The sequence below is a fragment of the Tetrao urogallus genome (genome assembly GCF_951394365.1).
Source record: "Tetrao urogallus genome assembly, chromosome: 4".
Lineage (NCBI taxonomy): Eukaryota > Metazoa > Chordata > Aves > Galliformes > Phasianidae > Tetrao > Tetrao urogallus.
This window is the reverse complement of record NC_136817.1, coordinates 40338877-40357971: the sequence shown is the minus strand read 5'-3', so window position 1 is coordinate 40357971 and position 19095 is coordinate 40338877. Positions and strand designations below refer to the sequence as shown.

Sequence of the window (19095 nt, the reverse complement as noted above, 5' to 3'; positions counted from 1 at the left end):
GAGCTCATCACTGGAGTCTGCCAGTTTGTACAGCATTGAAGACTTGCTTTCCTTTTGCAAGGACCTCTTAATCAGATAATAACAACTTTGTTCCTTCCATTTTCTTTCAGACCTTTCTGTGAGCACCCTGCCAATACCAACAGGTAAGAGGGAAAGGGAATATTTGGAAAAGAAGAGGGTAGGTGGAAGTGGAACCTCAGGTGGAATCTGAAGCACAGTACATAGAAGGAGATGAGGGATGCTCATATTGCTGCAGTGCGTAACTTTGCAGTGAATGCAAGTGAATGTGATGTGGTACCAGTAGATGAGGCAAAGCAAACAGAGTAGCAGAATACTGAAAGGTGAGGTAGGAATTAATACAGAAACAGTGTTTGCCAGGGGCCTAGGTTTTGTCAGTGGCTCTCCTTCCATATCCTGTGGTTAGAAGCGACTGGTCTCAGGGTAAGGCAAAGTCTTCCTGTGCAGTGAACCTGGTTGTTGTAATGGATTGTTATTCAGATACCAGATCTTTCCCTAGCTGAAAATATCTTTCAGATTCCATTTCCAGAAAGTGGGCAGGATGGGCTGAATTGTGAGGAAAATTCAGTGGATAACGTTGATAATGTTTTTAAATCCTTAATCCATTTCACTCATTCAATAGCGCTTCCATTTAGCTACTGCTTTTCCTCAGTGATATATACACACATATAATTAAAAGACTAACCTGTGGGTTTGTCTTCTCCGCATTACTCACGTCTTGGTCGTCTAATAGACAAGTAGGAAGATAGCCAGTGCCTTTGAACCCTCCATTTTTCTCCTGAGGCGATACTGCACAAGTTCACAGACATATTTTCACGTTTCTCGGTGTAATTTGTTTCTGTTGACATTTTCAGTCAGTACCAGAATAACTCACTGCTGTGATAATTGTCTGCCTGCCCTGTGTATCTTGCAGTCTATCAGATAGGGTAGTGAAAAGGATAATTGTATTTTCCTGGGAAATCCAAAGCAATCACATAGAATCATGAATTCATAAGAATTATTTCTGTTACTTCATGATGGCTCCCATTTCCCTCCTCACATTATCACCTTTCAGCACACAAGCACCAGAGGAGAGAGAACTTTAAAGAAACATGGTAGGATGTTCAGGGACAAGAGTCTCAGGCAGTGATGGTTTCCTGCGTATAACATCTAAATGCCTCAGTTGGGGCTACATTGTATAGACACCATACTATATCCACACAATAGTTTAAGTTAGAATTGCCTGGCTTGTAGGTATCTCAAAACCAATATACTAGCATCTCTACTGAAAGAGCTGCCGCCTGGCTTTTCTCTGCTTTACTCCTCTTACATCAGGAGACAACATGCTCATACATATTGGAGTGGATCAGGATGTTATGAGCATGGGAATATGGGCAAAAAGAGAATAATGGAGAAAAAACCATCACTGAAATATTTAAATGTACTGGACCTGAGTTCCAAATCAATGGAGAAAGAAGGAGACCTATGGATTTGGGACCAACAGTCATTATTGGCTACTCTAATTCAGCAGATGAGAGTTATAAATGTTGCCTACTTGAAAGATTCTGTAAAACAAATGGTCCTGTCATTTGGAAGCTTAGCAAATCAGAATTGTGTTTTAGTCCTCAAAATGGCCCTCATGAGTTAATTGTAGTGGCTCAATTAATGTCAGCCTCCACCCAGCAAGCTCAGCCCCTTCTATCCTTTGGAAGCGCAGTGCAACTACACTGGTTTCGATGCATGAGCAATAGGAGCTGTCTGTCTTGCATTACAACTTTGATGGGTATCTTGGATAGCTGATACTCAACTCCAGTTCAGATTAGCACCTGAAGGCAGAAATGCATTCCTCTTAAAAATGCTCCAGAGGCTCTGGCAGTCCCTGCTCTCCCCAGATGTGGGAGAGCAAGTACGCACATCACTTTGTCACGCTCAACTGTCAAGGAAATGTTCAGCTACTCGTATTTTCCCCCTTTGGACTTCTTCACCTACCATTAGTGTTTTTTGGTATTATCACTGAGATATTTTGGTTCTTCATCTTTTGGAGGCAGGTCTTTATTTCACACACTTGTTATTTAGTTGCTTGTCAAGAGAAGTTGCTGATGTTGACCTTTATCTTAACCTCCTAAAGGCATAACTGTAAGTAGGCAAGCAGATGATCCAGAAAAGGCATCTGTATGATGGTTCACAGAGAATGTAAGTTTGTCCTAAGGCTTTTCCACCCCTCATGCAAATTATCCAGGTGCTACTTAGGGGACTTATAGCTGTGGAGCACATCATGGCTCCAGAAATGCCGACATCAAAGGTGTGTGGGGAAGGTAATTTTTCTGGGGTGTGGGGGAAGTTGTCTATAGAAACTCTGGTACTTGCACGTTGATCTGAAAGCAATATTTCTTCTGCAAATCTAGATTCTGGCAGCACTGGAAACAGTTCCGAGAAAACGAAAGCATTGGAGGATACCATCCATTACTCTAGTGAGTGTTACTACTTTGTTGTCCATCTTCTCAGTTTTCAGATGAACATAGCTTTAGATGAGTGCTTGGAGTTGCAAAGAAACAAATTAGAAAGTGTTATTTGTCTGTACCAGGCCATAGACCCTCTTGCAAACCCAATTTAACTCAGCAAGTTGACACCTCTCCCACTGAAAAGCAGAATGATTATCCCCAAGGACTGAAGTCAAAGTGATAAAATAAAAAAGAAGAAAATGTGAGTGGAGTCATACTCTGTAAGAGAAGACAAATGGGAATGTGAAAATATAATTTACATACCATTATGAATACTCGTTATATTAATACAATGTTATAAATATGTTAAATGAATATGTTGTCCATAGTGTCATGAGAGGGTGAGTGGGGAGGGAAGGACTAGGAGAGAGTCTTCTATGAATTGCTCAAGCAGTTGTTGTTTGCATGGTGCATGTTACTTAATTTTTATTCTAAAATCGCATGTCTCTGGGGCAGGATTATAACTGCAGATCTGCTATTTCCTACCCAAAGCACTAGCTCAGCATAATACGTTTGATGTTTTTCTACTCTGAACTCATCTCTCAGTTCTCCCTCTGGTTCTGCAGATACACATTTATATGAATATTAAACTTTAATTGCATAAAGAATCAGTGAAGATGCCATTTCAAAATATGGGGCCAGCAGGAGGGAGGATGCTGAGGCTCTGCAGCCTGATTGACATGGGGCTAAACCCAAACGTGGCTGACTGCTGCCAACAAAAAAAGATAAATGGAGAGAAGCTGGGCTTGGATGTTTCCCCAGGAAAGCTTCTCTTCATGACATAATTCTTTCCTTTTTGCTTCTTGGCTGGGAAATACCCGTCAGGAAATGGCAGATGGTGGGAAATAATAAAAGGGAAGAAAGGACCTCATTTAAAAAGAAGATCTTGCATTTTATATCCATGGTTGTAAGTGCTGCAGGGAATGTTACTGAATTATGTAATTCCTTGGTATCTTTCTGGGTGTTCGATGCTGAAAGAGAAAAAATTGCTTTAGTCACTGAATTTCAGACGAGTCTTTCTTTCAAAAAAAAAAAAAAAAAATTGCAAGTATAAAAAAATTGTTTCTGCAGTGGGGCACTTTTTATAAACCTTTAAGACCACCCACTCCAGGGGCAAACCTTGCAGCCAACCACTGATTAGGACTACAAAGGTCCCACTGGGGCAGGTGCTGAACCTGCTGAAGCCTGGGCGAAGGTATCACCATGGGATTAAGGGGGCTGGGGCCAGGAGCCTCTCACCCTGGTACATGAGTGCCTGGGTATAGGCAAATAAGAGATTAAAATGATGTTCTGCATGTCTTGCAGGTGTTATCCTGCCCATTGTCATCGCCTTGATTGTCATTACCCTCTCCGCCTTCTCTCTGGTGGCCTTGTACAGAGTGTGCCATAAGAAAACTCCAGGTATTTGGTTGACCTTCTCTGAGCAAAGGGAAGAAAAAATATCGGTGTGCTTATTATTAAAACATTTCTGGAGGCTTTTGAGATTTCTTTAACTAGAGATGCTGCAGTAGTCTGATAGGAAACATTGCATTTCAGAGTATTTTACCTGAAGTGGGAAAGCAGCACTTCATTTTCAAAATCAATAGGAAGAACAGAGGGAGCAAAAATATCTGTGATTTTTTTGAGAATATATAATGCCGTATAGATTTTTGTTTCACCTTTTGCAGCTGCAAAGAGCTAAAAAAACAGCTGCACTAACATGATCAGTCAGTTGGATAGAAAAAGAGAGTGAAAATAAGTTTGGAGATGCTGTTCAGCACAATCTCTTGATGTTCATTTTATCTTTGTTCAAAATAAAAGCAAAGAAGTGTCAGTGCTTTCTTTTAGGAAATACCTGATACATGAGTAAAATTTTTTGGTTACAGCATATGCATGGGTACAAAACCACTGAGCAAAAGTACTTGCAGAAATAGTTGCTTTTGACAGATCAGCTAAAACCAGTATAAATTTCACTGGTGTCCATGAAATACTTAAGGTAATGAGGATGTAATTCCATTACATCTCATTTGCCAGGTATTTCAGAGAGTTGCCAAATCTGGCCACATGAGAGTGCAATTTTCCATCAAATGAAATAACAACCAAACATATCTGAATCCTAACTGTGAGTTGGCATGAGTTAGGAGCTTTGTGCAGAGCCTCAGCGGTGAAATCACTGGGACTTGGTATGCAAAATCACAGTGGGATGTGGAAGCTGTAGAGCAAGGCAAACTGCGTTGCAACTAACTTGGCCAATGGCATGGCAATCAGAACAAAACAAAAAGCAGAAGGTGTGCTGCCTGTTTAGGAAATTACTGAATTTTCAGGGTAAAGACATTAGGTGAAGTTCGTTTGCTTGCCAGCCTCCCCACACACAAATGCCAGTGCTCACAGTACTGGCAAATTAACTAGAAAACAAGAGGAGGCAGCAACAGTGACCTGCCATCCATCTGTGTATGGGAGCTGGCTCTGTGCGTCCTAGATTGTCCCACCCCATCCATCTGCCCACACTTGGGTGAGGAGAAAACAGGTTTGGTGGATGTTTCCCTTCCTCGCTGACTGAGATGACAGGCTATGTTGCTAGCTGGGCAAACCCCGCTGCAGCACACAGGCTGTTTGTGTCCCCCACCCTGCCTTCTGGATGAGCTGTTTCGTGCTCAAAAACCACTGTCAGCATGGTGATCTTTTGGGAGGATGAGCTAGAGAACTGACAGTTACCATCCAGTCTGGTTGTCTTAATATACTTAATTAAACATTATAAAATCACAACTCAGCCTTCTGCTAGCAGCAGCAATAGCTGTGTCTAAATGTTTTGCTTGACTGAGCTCAAATGACCCTAGTTCTGTTTCTTTTTTCAGACAGACAAGAGAACGGCACTGAACAGTAAGTTAAATTTTTTCTTTGCATTGCTATGAGATCTGTTGGAGGGCACTTGTGAATGCAGTAAATTCTGCATGTGATTCTCTCATCTTTCTCTGCTTAAACATAACAAGCAGTTGCTACCTAAAGAGAACAATGTTGCCGAAAGCAACATGCTTGCAGTTACTGTACACGTGTATGCATTATAACATGGACGGAAACATGCAACTGCTTTGCAAGGGATCCTTTTGGAAAGGATAAATGCCTTGTGTTGTGTCCACTTATTTTCTCCCCCTTCTCCTTCCCTTCCCTTTTCTTTCCTTTTTACTTCTCTCCTTTTATTCTTTGTTCCTCTCTGTTCTCCATCACTACATACTCTTCTGTCCCATCTTCTCTCCACCTGTCCATTTGCACAGCCTCTGTTAAAATGCCCAGAGAGTTTGTGAAGTCTCCTTCTCTGGAGACTTTCAAAACCTACCTGTACGCATTCCTGAGTGGCCTAATCTAGGTGTTCCTGCTCCAGCAGGGGAATTGGACTAGATGATCTTTTGAGGTCCTTTCCAAACCCTGACATTTGTGATTCTGTGAAAATGGTATTGGCATAAGTATGAGAGTGAAATGAAGAAAAATCCATTAGAAGATACATACCAAAGGCTGTTAGGTCTGGATGTGGTTTTGTATGACCAAAACCATTTGGGCAGGAGGTTTACTTGCTATCCCCATCTTTCCTGAAATCTAAGGTGCTCCTTCTTGCAATCCGACACAGCTATACGCCCTGCATTGGCCAAGAGAAAAGATATCTCCCTCTCTTTCCATGGATGTACTTCTTCTGTGGAGCACTGAATTGAGCCTGGAGTTGTGTGAGCTGATCTATCACGTTTTAAGAGAGGAGTCTTTTCAGAGCCACTGGTGTATGGTGTTTGCCATCAATAAGACTCATGCACAACACCCTGTAAAACCCATCTCAAGCCTCCAGACCGTGATTTTAGAGTAGTATTACACTGAGCAGTGTGACAGAATTGCATGCTCATTATGCCTCGTCTTCTGTCACCAACAGGGCCCAGTCAGATAAAGAAGGTGTCAAACTTCTGTCCGTGAAGACAACTTCTGCTGAGACTGGTGAGTGATTCTTCTGTGTCATTGTATTTGGGGATGTCATTTCCAACAGCAAAACCATCTTCACTTCCTCTCAGGTTGAAGTCACTGCAAGGGTACCTTCACACTGCAAAACCAAAGCCAAAGCCAAATGGGAGCCTTTAGAGCTGCAGCACAGCTGCACTGTGTGCAGTGTCAGTGTCTGGGAGTGAGAAATACAACTGCTATAGGGAAAACCATTTTTTAACTCTTCAGTGGTGAGACACACCTAGGCATGTGCAGGGATAATCAAGGTAGTGATATTTATCAGTTAGATTTGGGTACACAAGGATGTTTGTCCACTGATAATATTCCAGTAGCCAAAAGGGTTGGGAGTAAATGCTGCAGCCTTGTGTCCAGTCACCCTATGTATTCAAAATCCTACTCTTGTCATAAAATTCTAGTCTTGTCCTACTCTCTCCTGTGCTTCACTGATCCACTTTGTTGCAAAATGTGTGTGTAATAGAAGCTGAAAGGAGTAAAGGTTACAGTTAATGTACAAAAAAGAAATGAAAATCTCACCAATACAAGCAAGAGATGGAGGTAACTATAGGTTCTACAGGAGCAGAGCAGAACAAAATAGCACTGAGGTGGAATAAAATTCTGTCTAATCTGATTCCCAGTTATTAAATTTTTTTTTCTTTTTTCTTAACTTCTCATGGTTATTCTTCTTACTGTTAAACATGTGGTAACTCACTTTATCTGCTACATAGTCCTACTTTTCTTCCCATCCTCCCTATAGAAGTCCTCCAGGAACAACACTCTTACTTTATTCAATTTTTTAAGGTTTCTGCTTCCCCCAGTAACATTTCAGAGGTTGCCCAATACCTGCTTTCCTCTTCTTCTGAATCCTTGATGGGAAATTCCCTGTGACACAAATGTAAATAATGCTCTGACACTTACTTAACAGACTCTTACGTGACTGCAATTCAGCCTTGTGATTCGGGAAATTGTTTTTACATTACATGTCTTTGAGAATGGATGTTTTTCTGTTTTAAGAGGTATGGAGCTGTGGGCATGTTTACATAAAAACATAACATTCTTTCTGAATTCTGAGTGAAGTCTGGGACTGGGATTCATAGACATTTTTTGACTGATTCTGCCCTCATACCACTTTCAACAAGAAAGTAACTTCAGCAGCAGTCATCGTGTTTTGCAGAGTGTAAATGAGGCAGGACCCAGGCACACTGTTCTTCACAAGATGAGATCTGATGTTGTTAATCAGCTGCTGACTTAGCAAGTGTCTGAATTTCTTCCATCCAGAGGATGCTCGATTTTCTTCTTTACTGAAGTGTGATGTATGCATGTTATAATTGGAAGGTATGACTCATAGCCACTTACAAGACAAGATTCTTGCCCTCTTCTCATTAATACAATTCATATTTAAAACAGCTACCACTTTCTCTTGAATTCTAACAGCTTTACAGGTTTCGAAATTAAACATGCTTTCACTGAAATTGAAGTCCTGCTTTTCCCCAGCTTTGGAGAAACGCTCAACTTCTAAAATTAAAAACACTCAGAAGGAGAGGCCTGTTTCCTTCCAGAAATATTGGTCACTCACACAGATATTTTCAAATATGTTGGGGTGCCTGCCCGCATGAATAAGACTTACTTGTTTTGTTAAAATCTCAGGGTTAAGGCAAACACTTCTTGTACAGGCTCAACAAAGCATGGAAATGCCTGACTCATCTGGTCTCTCTTACAACTTTTGTAACAATCACTTATCTACATGTTCGTTTTCATTTCTAGATGTGTAAAAGCCAGGTCAACTGAAGGGGGAATTCAAATGTTCAGTAAGCATGTTATAGCAGCCCCAGGTTGCATGTGCAAACCAAATTAGAAAGCGTCTTGACTAATAGGAGAAATCTCTTAGAAAAAGCCCCAGGCTTATAGTCAGACCCTTAGCATCTTCCTGCTGTCAATAGGCTGCCCGGTCACCTGAACCTGAGCATGCATATAACAAAGTTCTGCTTTCACATATATTCAAATGAGGTTTTATTTTAATGTACACTTTTTAATTTTTACTTCTGTTCAGAAGATTTTGTGACTGTGCAATTGTTACAAAAATGTTTAGAAAAATCTTATATACAAAACGTGTAAGTATATAACCAGCAACTCCTCTCAGACAGGTAACCTAGAAAAACCCTGTGTTGGTGATGTGCATGGCATGTCCTGATCAAAGCTCGTAGTGAGTTCAGTCTTGTCTTGTTTTATACATCTAAACAACCGAGCCACTTGCACACTTAAAAGCCGGTCATTTAAAAGAGACATATGTCCAAGAGGCGACTTATCCTATCTGTCTTGGACATGTGTCTTGATCTGGACTTAGCTTTATCTTCAGAGGTCCACTGACTACTGAAGAATCCTATCTTAGAAATCTGTCAGAACCTAATTTTCTTTTTTTCATACATTAAAAGGAAAAGAAGGGCTCCTTTTTCAGAGGTGTAGGTGAATTAAATTTAATCAAAAATATTATTTCAAATACCTACAATTAATGTGAAAGAAAACAGAAAAAGAATAGCGTTAAATTAAGACTGGACCAAAGTAATGCATTTTAATGGAGCAATATCATTAGGGGCAAAAGTGAGCTTTACCACTCTTATTTTTAAAAACTCTTGTTAGAAGGCTGACTTCCTGATGGCTATGAGCTCTAAGGCACCACTTATTAAGAAGCAATCTAAAGCAAAAAAACAAGGAGACAAAATGAAACACTTTGATTTTTCATGCATATTTGGCAGTAAACTGCTGCACTTGATGCAAGATAAGTGACTGTACATGCAACTTATGTGAAAACTCAGCTTGGATATAAATGCTTAGGATGCTGAATTGTTTTGAAAGTTTTTCACTGATGTGCAAGCACAGGACTTACTACAGTCATTCTTAGTTGAGTGTATAGGCAAATTTAGGTCAGCTTTTCATAGGGAAACTAAATGATCTTACACAATATAGAACTCCAAAAAAATCTACCTGCGAAAGTATTTATTATTTGGGAATTCAATATAGCCCAAAGACCTGCAAGTGGTAGATACACTGCTGTGAATATAAGATGAAGGATTTTATGTGATGACTAAGAGCTCAAAACCATCATACGTGGTGTTAGTGATAAAATGCCTATTGTGAAAGCATTTCTTGCTTTCACTGTGATTGTTTTTGCATATTTCACTGAAAACCAGCATAGATATTGATCACAAAAAATGCTGGGGGACAGCAGTTCCTTAGTAACAAAAAGGCTGAGGAATGGAAATTGGAGTAAGGCTACTCCATGTATATGAATGATGTGTGATTGAAATATTGAAATCTGAGTAATGATTTGACAGATTTCTTTTCTGGCCTTTGCTTGGAGTATCCATTCTAGAATGTATTAAGGGCAGTTCACCAGTTCATTCTTCAGTATCTGGTCTCAAAGGAATGTGGCAGGTGACAATATTTTGAAGTTGTTAGGAGTAGTCCTGTTGCCTAAGCATAATGTGATCCATGAGGGCAATTTCTAATCCATGTGTGCCTGTTTACGATAGCAGGGTAGGACATGCCTTTCTTGGTTTTCAGAGGTGTTGTCTGTTCTGCACTGAATGTTCTGGAAGGATATTAAAAGTGCGCCAAAGCTGATGTGGCTTATATTTTGGTGAACTGTACTTAGAAGCATTAAGGTTTCCCAAGACACCAACTGTGGATACAAATGAAAATTCAAGAATTGCTAATAAGCGAAGCTGAGAAAATATTCCAGGAAACTATGAATACTTGAGAAGAGGCCTGGACTGTCACATGCAAAAGACCTTTAGCTTATTGTCACTCTGGAGAAGGCAATCAATCATTCTGCAGAGGTGTACTCTGATGGAAATGCAGTGTGAAATAGAATGAACTGAGGATGTAGGTCGACTAGCATTCCCATGTGATCAGCACCTCTTCCAAAAGCTATTGCTTTCTAACCTGCCATTGCAGAAGATGGTGGCTGAGCACTGAAATCATCACAGAGCAAATTAAAAAGCCCTCTTCTTGTTCAGCACAAGAAATTGCTTTGGCCATGGAAATGCACATGAAGTTCAGCATGTGATGAGACATCCCCCTGTGTTGTTAGGGTTTGGACCTGGAAAATCCTGTGGTCTTCTGAGATGATGAGGCTGAATGATGGCATCTTCATCACTGTTTTCCATAAATCTCCAAATGCTGAGAATATTTAATTATGCTGTCTCATACATCAAAAAATTCATTTGACTGTAATATAATGGGACAAATCTGGAGCTGTTGCAGATAATATTCCTCTTCGGTTTCTCTTACACTGAGCACATCCAAGCATGGACCATGGCTTTTAAGGAGGTAAGGAATTTTTGTTTTCGCCTCATTAGGGGCTCAGCCCAGGCAAGCTTGCTTCTGTCAGATGGAGTTGGGCTGTGTAAAACATGACCCCACCATGGGGTTTCTTCACATCTGCACGTAGTTTCATGTCTCTCTCATTTTGTCCAGGTGCACACATCCAGCTGTGTCTCTGTCAGTGAAGCTTCCCTTGCAACCTTCTTTCCCTTACTAGATAAGCAGAGCAGATCAGCAGAGAGCAGCCTGCCAATATGCTGCATGCTTGTGAGTGGTAAGAGCTGACATTCCTTCTAATTTGGGGATATTATTTTGTTTATTTTTTTTACCTTTTGTGAGTAGTATTCTGTGTCCTATTTTTTTTTCCTGGCAGGTAGAAAACCTGGAAGCTGCTTCATAGAAAAACTGTCCTCCACCATCAAAGAGTTAGATCAAGTACCTGCTTCCCTTTCCTTCTTTCTTATTTTCTCATACTTGACGTTTTTAACTTTGTATTGTATAATGACCTGAAGTTGTAGTATCTTTCATTATAGAAACAGACGAATAAACTTTCCCAGCTTTTTACTTCTCATGGCTTGATTCAGTGTATGTTTACTCGTACCACAAAGCTCTGGTTACACACATTCCAGTTGTGAATCTGGAACAAAACTACAGTAAAAATATTAAATATCATGAAATCCAGCTCTGGTTGCACAGTTTCTGAGCTATGCAATTTGCAAGGTTTTTCCAAGCGGTCTTACAACGAGAGGCTGCTGAGGATGTGTTGATGTTTGTGTCTGTGGAGCATTTGCTAGCCTTCCACGCTGCTTTCTGTGATGTTCCTCAGTCCTGCTGAGGGAGTTTGCAGGTGATGCTGGGGGTCATGAGTGCAGCTGAGCACTGGGTCCCATTCATCACTGCCCTCCTGTTTCACTGGTTGTGTCTCTGCATGGTCAAGACAAACATTTTTGTTACTGCATCTACAGCAGTAGTTTCATATTTTATGAAAAAGTCTCTTCAATTGTCTTTTCTTCAGAATGCTTTCCTTAATTCTTTGCTTTGAAACAGATTGCAACTTATGAGAGATTGCTCAGCAGCAGATATTATAGTGAAATAGCAGTGCAAGTTCTTTCTTTCTTAGACACAGTGTAATCTGAGATGCAGCAGAATTTATTTTTTACGTCAGTCTGTTTTTTATACCCTTTTTTTCTTACAGCCTTCCCACAAAAGTCAGAGTTGGCTTTGCCTAGGTCAAAGTCTTTGTATACTCATGACAATATGACCTGTTAACTCTATTCATCACCCTGTTCTACAGTGTATGTATATTCTAAATAATGTATTCAGATTCAGAATGAATAAGAAAAATAAAAATAAAAATAGAGGGATTAGTATAGCAGCCTTCTGCAAAGGTGAAACAAAGAAATGTTTGTTTCAGAGTTTCAAAATGGATCTTATATACTCCGCATTTTCATCTGACTATATGCTCACTAATTAATCACATATACTAGTATCAGGATGCAACATAGTCAGAAATGACTATGCTTGTTAGAGTAAAAAAAAAACACCAAATACTGCACAAGTGAAACTCTAATCCATCAGAAAGCCTTGCATTTTCATTGGAGTGCTTTTACTTTCCTGGTTAAATCTTGAGCTTCACAGAGGCCTCAGTATCCACTTGCTGTCTACTTCCCACACACCCAGAACAAATACATTGAAGAGTCAAAAGCTACAAAGACCAAAACAATCCCTAGTCACTCTTTCCCATCCTCCTTCCGTTGAAGAGAGACTTCTTAGAGTAGGACATGTGCAGAGTGCATTCTATTGTGCCCAGTGCTGAACATGGAAGCTTCCTTTGGGAATCTATGCTGGGTCTCTCCAGGGGAAGTATCCTGCGGATGCTGTGATGGGAGGCTGTATACGCAATCCCCATTTTTGACAACAGCTGGCACAAGATATCAGGGAAAGATGAGAAACAGTGCAGAGGCACGTGGATGCATTCTCTGTTTCATCCCTGTAGCACTTCTAAACCAGAGGTTGTATGTCTAATAGTACACGGTGGTTTTTACTTCCATTACTTTGTTCCTATCCCCTTTGGCATCTACAGTGTTCTGTGGCAATAAGTTAGACAGTTTAACTGCAGTTCTGTCTGTTGTATTACACTAATGTGCACAGTGCCTATGTCTTTGTGTTTACAATCTAGTTTCAGACAAAAATCAACAAGCAGATGCAACACTGGAGGATGAGAGAGAAAGTAAAAGGTTTGATAGAATGATTCACTGATTACCTGCCCACAAAGACTTACATGTTGGTATCAGTCTAATTTCATTTTCCAAATGTTCTGTCAGAGGCCTCTTTCTCAACCTGTGCATCATGTCTTTCAGTTTTTGTAGAAGCGCGGGATATATTTGAGGTTGGCTTCTCCCTGCCCTCTGCCAACCTCTCTGAGCTCACAGCTCCTCCTCCAGCAGGAGAAGCCCCACAGTCAAGGCAGGACTGCAGGTAACGTGGGTCGCATTGCAGTCATAGCTTCCCAGCCAGCACTGCTTGGTCATTGTACAGGCCAATCTCTGCTGGGTCCCTTCATCTCCCAGTTACTTGTTGTCTTAGCAGAACAGACAAATATGCAGTGGTCTTTCAACCCCTTATCATGATATCATAGAGTGGTTTGGCTTGGAAGGGACCCTGTAGACCACCTAAAAGCTCCAACCCGTCTTCTGTGGGCAGGGACATCTCCCACGTAGACCAGGGCCCCATCCAGCCTGGTCCTGAATACCTCCAGCTTCTTTTGTCAACATATTCTTCCAGTACCTTACCACAATACATATAAAATTGAATCATGTGACTCTAGATACAAGATGCTGTATAGCAATACTGTGAGAAGCTGGTGGTTAAAGTCTCTCTTGATACTTCCCATCTAGTTTGCAGTGCTAGAGTTCGTGTGTCACCCTTCACTAGATGCATAACCCAAAATTAATCTAATTTTCCACTGTTTCTGGTGTCTGATGATTTTTGTACATCCCTTCTCTCTCATCACAGCCTCAAAACATGCAAGTAATCTAGCTACACTGGTTGAGAGTTGCCATCCCGTTACATATTTTCTCCTTTGGCCACACAGTTCAGTGGGAAATTATTCCTTTGATCAGTTTAAATATCATCTGTTCTAGGAAAATACTGAACAAAATGTTTGGTTTTCATTTCCTTCATGGGAAACAAGGTCTAATCCATTGTCTTTTTTGAGTGATGGTTTTGGTGGCAAGTTAGGTTTTCAGCAGTCATGGAATTTATTTCTGTCACTTACAGCTATTTTGAGATCAATAAAAACGTCTTCCCACTTGCAACTAACCTGAATGTTGTTCTTAATTTGCTCCTTGTGATGCAGCTGGATATTTAGCACAGCATTAGAGCACTGAGCCATTAAACTCCAAAACTGTCCTAGATGCCTCTCCGTGTGGTCTCAAGGCATACTGCAGTCATATACCTAAAACTGTTTGTTACCCATGTTACTCCTGATCAGGGAACGTCCATGTGATTATTTCCTCCTCAGTGCATCATCATTCTGTCTTCATCACCTGGTGGTTTATTGGCACTAATTATTGTAGACACCATAATGCAGATACCTTCAGACATATTTGCAGTCCCAGAGCCTCCCATCAGACAGTCACTGACAGTACAGAGAGATGCTGACCACAGCAATAGTTGATGGCAGCTCACTCTGCCCTTGAGTGTGTTTAGCACCAGAAAACCCAGACAGACTCTGCAGCAGCATGGGACTCACTCATTTTGTGCTCTGATCCAAAGCCTATTGACATCAGCGGGGATACATATCTGGGGAGATGTCCTTGGACATGTTGCTTTCCCTCTGTGCAAAGTATGTGCCTTCCATGAAAGTCTGCCTCAAAGCCCAGCAGAGAAACCACCTGAGAATGCAACCAATAGCCCATTATTGATATTTATTACAACTAGTGACTATTATCTTCCCCATGGTAAAATATATCAATCTTGTTGAAATGTTTCTTTTTTCTTTCTACCAGAAACTTATACTTTCTCTTAAAATGTCATATGAATTATTGAAGTAGTTGCTGAAGGCTTTTTTAATTGAAATTTAATACCATCAGAACTTCTGAAGCACTAACTTAGCAGCATTTTATAATGTGTTTTGAAATAATTTTATCCAAAATTGAACACTTGGGAAGTGAGCACATTCAAGCACATTATTGTTGAAAAATATTCAGTGCTTCTCAGTGAAGTTTATTGTGGTAATAACACTCCATTGAGACCAAATTGTAGGGAGAATACACTCTATGACACCTAGGGAGCAGTGAGGATCTACTATCTGACAATTTCTGCTGCTCCCAACAAGGAGACAGGATAGTATATGCAGAGGCCAGTGATGTGCTGCTGCTGGACTCATTAGTCCTCTCCCTGTATGTTTAACTGATGCAAAACATATTTTCTGTTATTTAGGAGAGAATTCATCTCAGGGGAAGAATAAAGCTCGACAGTGTGATGATTCCTCTTCAAACTTCAGCAATAAATATGTAAGTTTCTTACTTTTGTCTCAAGTTCTGTAATGTTAGTACCTGTCTGGATAACACTTGTTGATCTTGATATTGTGCTATATAACTAAACAGGGTTAAAAATACAAAACAAGGTGAGCAATGACTTAAACAAAACTCAGCTTGCAGAGTCCATCCAGAACAAGAGTCCTGGGCAAACCAAGGCTGCAGAAGTCCATGGCAGCTGAAGAAGCTGCCATCACACAGAGGTTGACCTTTATGGACTTAGCATGTGGCTTTAGCTGCTCATTTCCTGGTTGTAATTTCCTAGTAAAATTCCTAGTAAAGGAACTTACAAAAAGAAGTAGATTTTTTCAGGCAGTTGCCCACAGGAAAGGAACTTACACATTCAGCACCTTTGGTTTCATGACAAGGCTGTAGCTGTTCCACATTGTGCAACAGCAAGTACTCTTATTGACACAGTTGATTGCCTTAAACTTCTTGACTGCCAACATGCAGAACTGGCAAGTATTGAACAAAGTTCTTACGCATACAAGGGCAAGGATCGTTAAAGCACCTATAAAATTTGCTGTTTAAGATATGGGTGCTACATTTTCCTTCATCTGTGAAGCTTTCCCAAGCACCACAATCTGTCTGTTTCCCAGGAAGGGAAAGAAAAAGGGAAGGTTGTCCTGAGAAAATAGATGTCAGAGCATATCGTGGCAGGGAGTGGGCAGAGGCAACTGTGTTGTGTCCAGACAAAGCCCAGCCTCGCACCATCATTGCAGGACGGAGTCCCCTAAACATGTGCTATCATCCTCCACTGAGACAGATCTGGTTGACCAGAAACACAAAGAGACATCTTTGAATTTTTCAGCTTGTTCTCATGTCCCTAGGGAATGCCCAAACTGAGCTTTCCTGATGCAAACTCAAGGATAAAATAAGTGAAATCTGTCCCTTGAATTAGAACATCAGAATGTAATGTTGCTACATTTCTAAAATCCCAAAGCTGACTCTGTTGGATGCAGGACAATCTCCTGGTTCACAGAATCACAGAATCATAGAATGGCCTGGGTTGAAAAGGACTTAGTCCCTGTTATCTGCTACATGTGGGATTTACTCTGTACTGCTCACTTCCACTTACTATTACATTCCTGAGCCGTCTTACCTGGAACAATAATCTTGAGATACAATTGTTATTTCAGATGTGAAGCAGCCTGGTTTAAGACAACGTGCAGGAACATCTCACCAAGGTTGCAGTGCCACAGGAACTGTGGAGCAGCTGAAGCTTTTTGCCAGGCAGAACACTTGTGCTAATGACTAGCCCTTGACTCCTAAGCCTCAAGTGCCTCCTGTCCTTTCTGGAACGACGTGCTTTTTTTGATGGCTTAATAACTGGTATATCATATGTATTTATTATGTTCTCATATAGTAGAAGCAGAAAAACTCTCAAGAAGGTTGAAGAGCGTGTTTGCATAGTCATTATTACAAGAATCTTCTGCACATACAGGAAGGAATATGATAGCATACTTTGTTGAACTTATGGTATTTAGGGTTCTTTTAATTGTATGTAGCAAAATACAAACACGGCCTGACCCTTGAAGCATTACTGGGCCAACTGCCACAATGGAAGTTAATTCAGTGATTTCCTGGAGACTCCCCACTGAAGCACATGCTTAACTTGTCACAAATGTTTACAGGATGGGATGCCTGGGTGAAATACTGAAGTGCATGCTTTATTTCTGTGAAGGGGGGGAATATGCTTTGCACTGATGTTTGCATTTTTGTTTTTTGAAGTTCTATAAATTGCTGAATATGGTCCTTGTGATGTAGCAGGCAAGACAGTTAATTTTCTCCTATTCCTTGGCTAGCCGCTGCATTATACATGCTGTGAATGACTCCTCTGTGAGCTGAGGTGCACAGTAGGGATCAGCAGGAAAAGCAATTGTGCAGCTGAACCCTGTATTTGGAGTAATGCATGAGATTTCTGTTGACTACCGAATAACTGGAAGTTTAAGGAGTGTTTCAAGTGATGATTACAGACTTAATCTGTACAGAGCTGATGCTGCAAAAATATCAAGTAGTGCTTCTACCTGCATGTATCCTACTCTGCTAGAACTGTAAATGTTCAAAAATTATAGTAATGTGAGTATCTGCTCAGCCTCAGTCCACTGGCTCTGGCAGTGTGCTGAGAAACTCCATCATTGCATTTGGGAAAGGAAAGGAAAGGAGACAGTTGGTGGTGTAAGTGTGGGGCTGAGAGCCAGGCCAGCAATTTGAATTGTGATACCATTGATACAATGCTTTTGAGGAAACTTCTCTCTCCAATTTCCCTGTGTGAGTTGAGAAAACTTAACTAGCAGTGATGCGTGTATCACTGGATACTAGATAGTATACACTGGATACTAGAGTAGCAGCATGGCAAAAGATTAAATGGATTTGTTAGTTCATATTTACGACAAAGTGTTCATTTCCTAATTTTAACTGTTGCTCTTATTTCATCGGTGATGGATCTAATCCTCTGTCTTAGCAGCACCAAGAGAAATTTTGATGAAGTTTTGTAGAAGTTGAGAAATGAACAAGGGTGCTCCATGCTGCAGCTGAACTTCTATGGTCTGTTTGGGTGCTCCTAAGTCATTTGGGTTGCTCCAGAGCAGAGGAATTTTGTACCTGCTTTAGAAAGGTCAGGTTGCCTAAAATATACCAAATAGCATCTGCACCTACTCAGATTCCTGATTGCTGAAGTTTCCAATGAAAAAAGAAAGCAATCATTGTGCATTTTCATGTTGATTTTAAAATATTTTTGTAGCATGTTGCATCCTACTGACAGGACAGTAGAAAAGACCAGAGAAACATTACAAAAAATACATGCATGTGTAAAATTTGTTCATTACCTCCATGATGTGTCAAGAAGAGAAAAAAACTTCCTATTAAAAGTTATTATGTTTATTAAAAGACTCTACTTTTTCTCTTTGCAGAAATGCAGTTCATTACCTGTGCCAGAGATGGCCACTGCGCTGCACTGCTGTGGCACAGGGTGAGCTGAGCACATTGCTATGAGCTCAGGCATCAGGTGCTCCAGGCATGGCAGGCAGGGGAGAACCAGGTCCTGCAGACGTGCCGAGGAGTGCAGAAAACTACTCCTTCTTGCAGATGGTGAGGGGAGAGAAAAGGGCTTGCTGCAAATCATTAGCTGTAGTACTTGTCCAAAACACATCCTCGACAGTTTCTGAGCACTAGCATAGCCAAAAACATGTGCACGGGGCATGTAGTACCCTTGTGAAACATCAGCAGAGCTGTCTTTCATCATGGATTATTTCAGTGGGAACATAGGAGCAGTGGGAATAGTTTGAAGGCAGAATCCCAGCCTTCCTGCTCCCAGCCTCATCACTATCCACTATGGTCTGTGAGCTCCAGTAGGCATTAGGTACTCTAAAAATTCCACATGCAGCTCATTTTGGCACATTGGGCAGATGTCCACAATATGTGCTGGCCAACATCTGGCCATTCTGCTCAGTGTTCCACTTACTGCACTGTGGGACTTGACGCACCATGTCTGTGGACATAGTGAAGCGCAGGCTGCTATGGCACGACTCAGAAAGGTGCTCAAATATCACCCGGAGACCTCTGTGCTACCAAGGAAGCCTGAACATAGGGCAAGGTTTGGCCCCATGTCCCCTTTAATACTCTGCAGCCAAGAGCAAAGAGCTCTCAGGACCTCCCCAGCACCATCAGTTACGGTTCCTCAATTTCTTCAAATTAGGACTATATCTGATAAAATAAGCGAGCTTAAAGATCACTCTGTCAATTCTCAATTGAGTCAGATTTTTTTCCATTTACGGCCA

The 19095-nt window shown here is 40.9% G+C and overlaps 1 protein-coding gene across 1 annotated transcript in view; it reads left to right on the top strand.

Annotated features, from left to right (window-relative positions):
* Positions 1 to 18291, top strand: part of EMCN (endomucin) — a gene marked incomplete at both ends in the record, with an annotated part of 42686 nt that extends 24395 nt beyond the window's left edge. The window contains 7 exons of the mRNA XM_079534122.1: positions 111 to 143; positions 2403 to 2468; positions 3804 to 3899; positions 5333 to 5357; positions 6391 to 6452; positions 15219 to 15292; positions 18229 to 18291. Of these exons, the coding sequence (XP_079390248.1) occupies positions 111 to 143; positions 2403 to 2468; positions 3804 to 3899; positions 5333 to 5357; positions 6391 to 6452; positions 15219 to 15292; positions 18229 to 18291 (419 nt within the window). The remainder of the gene's footprint in view (positions 1 to 110; positions 144 to 2402; positions 2469 to 3803; positions 3900 to 5332; positions 5358 to 6390; positions 6453 to 15218; positions 15293 to 18228) is intronic.
* Positions 18292 to 19095: the final 804 nt, after the last annotated feature.